Source organism: Cyclospora cayetanensis, unplaced genomic scaffold (assembly GCF_002999335.1).
Source record: "Cyclospora cayetanensis isolate NF1_C8 unplaced genomic scaffold, CcayRef3 CcayRef3_contig_64, whole genome shotgun sequence".
Lineage (NCBI taxonomy): Eukaryota > Apicomplexa > Conoidasida > Eucoccidiorida > Eimeriidae > Cyclospora > Cyclospora cayetanensis.
The window spans coordinates 140,839-148,256 of record NW_020312635.1 but is presented as its reverse complement, the minus strand read 5'-3'; the positions used below and the strand labels follow the sequence as shown (position 1 = coordinate 148,256).

Sequence of the window (7,418 nt, the reverse complement as noted above, 5' to 3'; positions counted from 1 at the left end):
CTTAGTCACCAGCGAAGCCACGCGCGCCGACGCTGTCTGCCCCCCGCAAACACCCCCGAAACGGCTGAGTAGTGTGCCGCTGAGAAACTCCAAAGCCTTACCTGGGGATCTGCAGTAGCACTGCCATCTCGGCTTTCCACAAACGCCTTCGGGAGGCATTCGTCCTCTGCTTCACCGTTCGCAGATGTCGCCTCGCGTCTGTGCGTACGGGTGCTCCGTTTTTCTACACATGGGGGTTGCAGCGGAGGCTCTGCTGGAGGGAATCCTCAGACCTGAAGGGATAGACGCCGTGATACTTCCAGCTTTGTGCTTCGAACCGTCAGTCGATGGCGCAGCATGGCCGTCATAGTCTTAATTTGCACAGAAAACACGCAGCTGCTTTGCTAGTGCTTGCATTTTTAAAAGGCAAGGGCGCTCTTTTTACCTCTTGGGGATCCGTCTGAGCAGCCACTAGGAATCAGTGCATGCATCCGCAAGATGTCTGCAAGACTTCCACGTGCACGTCTCCAGTGACCAACGCTGCTCACGGCGAAAACTTAATTTGTCGGCATCTTGTGGTCTAGTGTAGCTGTGCACGCTTCCTTGTTCAGCAAGCCATTGTAGCAGACCCTCGAAGGAACGGAGGCAAGCGATCTACGATCCCTCAGTGCTTAACAAGCTGCATGCAAGGCGTCAGTGCAAGAGCGCTGCGGAATGTCTGAGATCTCTGAGTCTCGTGTGATTGTGTCTCAAGGGCTGAGGGCACTCAAAGGGCGAGCACCTGATGCGGGGATGCCAAGCTCCTGCAAGGCAAGAAATGGGCTGAATGGATCTGACTGGTGTAAACCTGACAGAGCTGCTTTTCTCTTTGCCACAATCACCTCTTTACACGGGCAAGCTCTCCGTTTGCCAAGACTGACATCACTGCAAGAGTTTGGTCGTTTGTTCGTGTTTCGCATCCCGCTGAGAGCAAAATAACCTACGAGAATCCACAGCTTCAGCCATGCTGAAACGGATCGAAGTTGCAGTTCTTACGACCGCGCACTCCTTGCCGAATTACTCGCAGTGCGGTGGCTGAATGCGTCAAATAGCAGAGATAAAAAGATGCGTAAATGTAGACCTTTCGCCCTCTGCCTTCAGTTATTATAGTCCCTGCCGCGTTCGATTCTTTGTGACAGCGGTGCTCCTGAGCAGCCTACTTGTGACTTTCGAAGGCAAGAAACTACTGGGATGGAGGTACTATTTGTGAAGGTTCCAAACACTTGGACTGCTTCATTGACCAAATCATCGAAGCGCACGCTGGAACAAATCGCCAACTGCTTGGGTTCTTCTTGAGGGCGAATTTGCATCTTATCAAGCAGCTGGTGGATTTGTGTGGTAGCCACGTGGCGTGTACCTCGCTTGCTCTCCATTCCTGGAGGCGCTCTGTGGGCTTCCCAAATGGAGAGGCAGCCCTTTCCCAAGAAGCTTACAGCACTTCTGGGGAATCTAGAGCGTTGTTATGATGTTATGGCACATTGTTGCTGGCGTCTGCGTGACAGTGCATCCACACAACAGCCGCCTGCATAGCTGCAATAGAGTCGCCACTGCCCCACGTAGTTCGTAGCTCAATAGTAAATCGACATTGGGCTTGCTGCGGCTTTGGAAGTTCACGACATGTGCAGAAGCCAGCAACCCAGAGACCTTTCCTACCAGCCCGGTGAAAAAATAGATCTGTCTCTGCCTAACACCTTTTATCTGCAAATCCAACCATGAACTCTAAATCATGTTGAATTCAGGTACTTCAACGCAGCAGGATGAAGAAGGGGCCTGCGGCGAGAGAAATCGATCTGGAGCGACAACTCGCTGAATGGCAGCTCCAAAAATTATCCATGAATAGGCTGCAGGCTAGCTGTGCTTCCGCTCCTTCAAAGCTCAATTATGGATCAGTGCTACAATGCGAAACCCCGCTGGCTCATATACGCATTGCGAGCCACTGCCTCTCCCGCATCAACTCACCTCTAGACACTGTCCTTTTCATTGTGCAGTCCAGTGCTAACCCGTCAACGCTTCCCACCCCAAATTACTTCCGCCAAGAAATAGCAGGCTCATTCGATCAAGGGAACTTATCTTCCCTCCTCCTCCCCCCCCTCCGCCCGAACTGGTTGAGAATTGTGTCTCTTCTCATATCACTCTAACGGAATTCTCAGTCTCTCATTTTTCGTGTTCGCCGCAAGTAAGCAAGTGAATTATCATTGCCTTCGAGGAAAGCGGGTTTTACGCCCAATAACATGCCTCTCTTTGAATATACCGCTTAAAATGCTGTAATTGTGTGCGATTGTCAATGTGATGGGTACTCCCCATAGGCAGGCCATACAGCCTACTCATATGTCGTACTGGGGTTGGGCCTACTTCATCAATACACATCGCACGCCTCTCCCGGCTATAGTTTCTGACTTCTTCGGAGCTTTTCCCAGCCCGTATTTCCGTTAACTTATATCGTGTTTGTTTCTTGCCCCTGCCCTCAATACCTGCCTTTTTTGGCACCCTGCTCTTTTTCTTATAGGGTATGCATGTCCAAGGAAAAATTTCACTGCTGTCCTTTTGCGAATGATCTGTAAATCCAGCTGCCTTACTGCGTGCCTGCTAGCAAGCTATGCCCTGTATGCAACCTATCCTTTACGATCAATCTGGGCAAAAAGCCGGGCCCAGATCGCGCAGCACAATGTCTATCTAAATTTAATCGAGCCCTCCAAAAAGCTCGAGCATAGAATAATCAGATCCGCGTGTGAGACTTATCTGCAAACTCAATTGCCCTGTTCGATCCGTCTGCAACTTCTTTATGTTCTGGGGGACGGAACAGACACAAATTCAAAGCAGAAAGTCAATAAAAGTCTCAAAATGGAATATAAAGACACCAAAGCATGGATAATCGAGCCATAGATAAGCCTTTGATGGAATCGAAGCAGCACACGGTGGAAAATTCAACTGCAAGACCTCTAGATTTCCGTAGTGATATCTCTTTTCCGTTTTCGACGAGACAATTACAAACCTGTTAACAAACTAATACCTGCGAAACGTGTGGACAAATACCATAAACTTGCGTGCACCGTTGTATCTCGGCATACAGCTCCGCATTTTTGTCTACCGGCCGTTTGATGTTACGGCTTGCCTCTAAGGCGGAATTTCGACTTGTGTGGACGCCATCTCCAGCCACTAAAAATTATGCACTTCCCTTCGTGAAGTCACTAGAACGATTAGCCTGCTAATAGAGCAAAGACACCGCCGAAGGTATTCATCACACAGAACATTTGAGTGGTTCTCCTTTTCTGTCTTCATTGCTCTACGCTTGCTCAGCAGGGAACTGCAAGCCATATCAAACTGTGTGTGTCTGGTTGGCAGAAGTAAACCGTTGGGGGTGCTTCTGCATCCTAAATACTTCTTCTAGGAGCGGAATCGAGGAAGGAGGCCGAAGCAACGCGGAGAACATTGAAAGTAATGAAATTCAACTCCGCCCCCCTACTTTCATCACACAGCAGGGCGATCAGACTCTTGGACCCCAGTTGCCTGACTGGCAATGGAAGCCAACATCAACGCACCACGCTTGAAGGACTAGCACAGGAGTCACCAGAACCAACTGCTTTCCCCTGAGGGCACTACCAACTTTAGCCTAGAAAGCGGTTTCAAGCACTCCCGTGTTGTTTTCTTTTGGCCAAATATCCTCTCCTTGATTTTTTACGTATCCACAAACTATTTACTGTAGGAACTACTTCCTCACGAAAGCACAACGCTAAGAACAAACGCCGCCACACCAGTCGCTGCCATCTACAAGAATGCATTTTTCTTAGTAGTTCATGAAGGAAAACAATTTCCAAAGAAATCGGAGATACATGTGGCTCTCCGCTGCGCATTTCGTGCGTTTCTACGCTGGGTTTCCGCCTTCAGTCCCCCAACTCTTCAGCGTGTCGAGTATATGTGGCATCCCAGATGGACTTCTTGCTGAACACTGGCCATCTGAAAGGCTAAACGATGCAAAGCAGAAGTTAGCACTGTTCACCCCTGGCTTTTTCGGCGTACTTGCCTAGCAAATGAATGTCACGAAATCCAAGTCAGCCCACGCTGCTTTCGCTACAGAAGGCCAGCTGCATGTCTCGCAGTTCCGCTTCAGGGGCTGTCTGCTCTATGTCACAACAAAAAGGCCTCTCTATTGATTCGCATGTATATTTAAGACGTTTATTGTACTAAACAGGGGTGACAAGGAGAACGCAATGCAAACCTCGGGACCCTCACCCGTGCGGGAGACGATGGGCGCATGAACACTGCAGCAGGATGCTGAATTGCTGCAACGTGTTATATAGATGTATGCACAAGAAATCATATACATAGCGACAGCAGGGCACCTACACTTCTGTAGCAGAACCGATTGCTGCAGTGCGCGTGCGCGTGTACAAACAGATTATTTGACGGAGGGGCTTCTTCAGGCAGCAGCGATAATTTGCGAAAAAAGAGCAGAACAGCCTCAACATCAAGAGCCATAATATGCCTGCTGATGCCTCCACTGCCGCCCCTGCTGCTGACGATGCGATATGCAGGCAGAAAAGATATTACCTATTGGGTGTGTGTATGCGTGGTCATGTTGCGTCAACATATGGAAGAGGGGGAAGATGAACTAGTAACCAGCTGGATCTGAGCAAAAGCAATGTGCTCTTTCGCTGCTGCTGTTGCTCTGCGGCAACCAAAAATAGCAGTGTATTCAACGCGCTCAATCAGGAACGAAAAACGACACGCAGAATAGCTGCCAGCAGTGCTGCGATAAGGAATAGGATGGCAAAGCTGGGCTGGTGGTGCTGCTGTCGCGGCTGCTGTAGCTCGCGCTGCTTTTGCAGCAGTTCCTGTTGTTCTTGCAGTTTCTTTTGCAGCTTTCTTTGGAGCTCCTGAAGTTCCCTTTCTAAACCTTCATGCAGGTTTTGTTCCTGCTTGAGCTCTTGCTGCAGTTCTTGTTGCAGCTCTTCACGCAGCTCCTGCTGCAACCCCTTCTCCAATTCGTGCTGCTCGAATTTTCGCGTCTCCTGCTCCACATCCTGTTGCGCGTGCTGCGACGCCACTGCCTGATGCTGGGTAGGGTCCTTTCCATTGGTTACTGGGGTGGTGCCGGTGCTGATGTCTTCTGTGATGGGGGGAAGCCGGTCCGAGCTGCCAATGGCAGTGCTGCACCTTGAAAGATCCCACGGAGAACCCCCCCCCTTGCCCGCAGCCGCTGCAGCAGCTTCTGCAGCTTCCGCAGTTGCTGCTGTCACTTGAACAGTCACTGTGCGCAGTGCGCTGCCGAGATGGGTGGAGGCTTTCTGGCCAGGTGCGGAAGCTGAACCAGGCGCCGACGGCATTTGAACAAGTCTCGCTGCTGTCCGTACAGCTGGTGCGCAGGCCTCTTCTGGCTTTGTTGTTGCAGCTCTCGCCTCGCAGAAGCGTTTGAAGGCGGAAGCGAAGTGCTCTTCCGCTCCTGAAGCCGTTCCAATGCCACTACTACTTTGAGCTGAGCTGTTGCCGCAGTTGTTGGTGCCGTCGAGAACGACTAAATCCTTCATGTTCAAGAGCGCAGACGGCCTGGCAGAACCCATGACCAGCGAGACAGTTCTTCTGCGGCTGGCTTCTGATTGGTGTTGTTCGAGTTGCCGCTGCAGCTGCTGGAGCTGTTCGTCGTGCTGATGCTGCTGGCGCACGAACTTGAAGTCGCTCAAGGGTTTGGCTGCGCCGCTTGCCGCTGCGGCAGCTGAAGCCGCAAGCGGCTCCGCAAGGGGGGAGTCAAAGGAATGCTTCCTGAAGTAGCAAACGTGTCTGCACGAGGAACGCTCGGGGTGCTCGTTGATCTTCCTGATGAGCGTGAAGGCTGCTGTCTTGAGACTTGGACGCCTCCTAGACTCGACTGAGACGATTCTCTCGGCGCACGCCTCCTCCGCAGTTACGAAGAGGGGAGAAATGTTGATGGACGCCCCCGTAGCCACTCGCAGAGACTGAATGTAGCCGCCGTTCTTGCCGATCAGGGAGCCCACTACTGCTCGCGGAACGCAGATGCGCACTGAGGATGAGCGTGGAGCCCAGAGCGGCAGCAGCTGCGGCTGCTGCTGCTGCTGCAGGTGGCTATTGTGTGCGTAGGGGAGCGGGGGGGGTACAGTGGGTTGCGAGGCTGCAGTGTCGGGGAAAACAGAGAGGGCTTCCACTGCAGCCATCTTCTCCAGGATCCAATCTAAGACGTGAAAGACTGCCTGCTCTGGCCCCTCTACTGCTGCAATGCGCTCCGTCGTTCCCGGGAAGTACATGCCGTGTGGTGAAAGAACCTGAGAAAAAAGCGCTCGACACGAAAAGTGGGGTGGTTGGAGGGAGTTTGCAGAGGAGGGAGAGGGGACCCTAGGGAGTGCTAAGGAGGGCGGCAAGCGCGCGATGCACGCAAGGCCGTTCGCCGGCGAAAAAGGCTCAAAGTGGAATTGTGAGCTTCCTGCTCATGAAGAAAAAATTCCAACACGCAGCCAGCTCTTCCCCTGACGAAGTGTTGGTTGAGAGGCACTCGGCCACGTAGCGTGATCCCATCGCTATGGCTGTTAGAAGTTACGTTTCGCCGAAACAAAGGCACTCTTATCTACGTGCAACTACGAAACACAGCTTCGATCAGTATCCACACCTTTAGGGAAAAGTTGTGGCTAGAGTACTCCCACATGGACGCACGCACGATGCCATGAGCGACCCAGCCATGTATAGTGTAATTCGATGGACGAAATCCCATCAAGCTGCACAAAGGCGTTCCTTGCAGCAGTTAGGGAACGTGAAACACGTAGATGCCGCCATGTGGCAAGTCTTATGCACGTGAACTATGGGGCAGGCATGACCAGTTATAAAACTGAACACAGGCCTAGAGAAAAATCACGGAACGGGGAGAAGCGGGATCCAGCACGTCATCTGCACATACTAAAGAGCACGGGTGATGAGGGATAAGAGCATGGGTGATGAGGGATATGCGCACTTAAAGAAAACCAGAGAGGAGATTGGATAAACCGTTGCACGAAAGCCCTTAGTGCTGGCCAAAAGAAGCTTAGCGAGCGCAGGAAGGGTCCCCTAGAGTGCTAATGGCAAGACAAGTAGGTTCCAAAGTGCAAAGCGCTCACAATTTTAGCGCCAGTGATGTTCTTCAGGGTGCGAATTTCATGGCCTGCCTGTCCAATGATTATCCCTGCCAGTTGGTTTGTTACCAGGATTTTGCAGTAGCAGTTTCCTTCTTCGCCAGAGGGGGAGCCAAGGACGGCCAGAGGAAGGGCCTTGCGCGGGTTTAGGGGCAAAGTAGAGGAAGTGACAGCTGGCTGGCTCGTGGAGGCCGATTCTTCTTGCGGTTGCTGGTGGGTAGACTCAGAACCACTGCCGCTACCTTCTATCAAGGTTCGGGGCTCTGGCGCCGGAGCTATGTCTCCCAT

At 51.9% G+C, this 7,418-nt stretch overlaps 1 protein-coding gene across 1 annotated transcript; it reads right to left on the bottom strand.

The window, feature by feature from the left end:
- Nucleotides 1-4,724: 4,724 nt before the first annotated feature.
- LOC34618739 lies at nt 4,725-7,418 on the bottom strand. Its single transcript, XM_026335287.1, has 3 exons — nt 7,116-7,418; nt 5,067-6,293; nt 4,725-4,829 (listed from the first exon to the last, which is right to left on the bottom strand). Exons 1-3 carry the CDS (start codon nt 7,416-7,418, stop codon nt 4,725-4,727), a joined length of 1,635 nt encoding a protein of 544 aa, XP_026191072.1.

Bases quoted from the DNA above. Each gene is read 5' to 3' on its own strand.
- LOC34618739 (XM_026335287.1), bottom strand. From the start codon at position 7,418: ATGGGAGACATAGCTCCGGCGCCAGAGCCCCGAACCTTGATAGAAGGT. The intron at 6,294-7,115 runs GTGAGCGCTTTG...CTTTTTTCTCAG, and splicing joins ACATCACTGGCGCTAAAATT to GTTCTTTCACCACACGGCAT. The intron at 4,830-5,066 runs GCAGTGGCGTCG...CAAAAGCAGCGC, and splicing joins AGGACCCTACCCAGCATCAG to GAGCTACAGCAGCCGCGACA.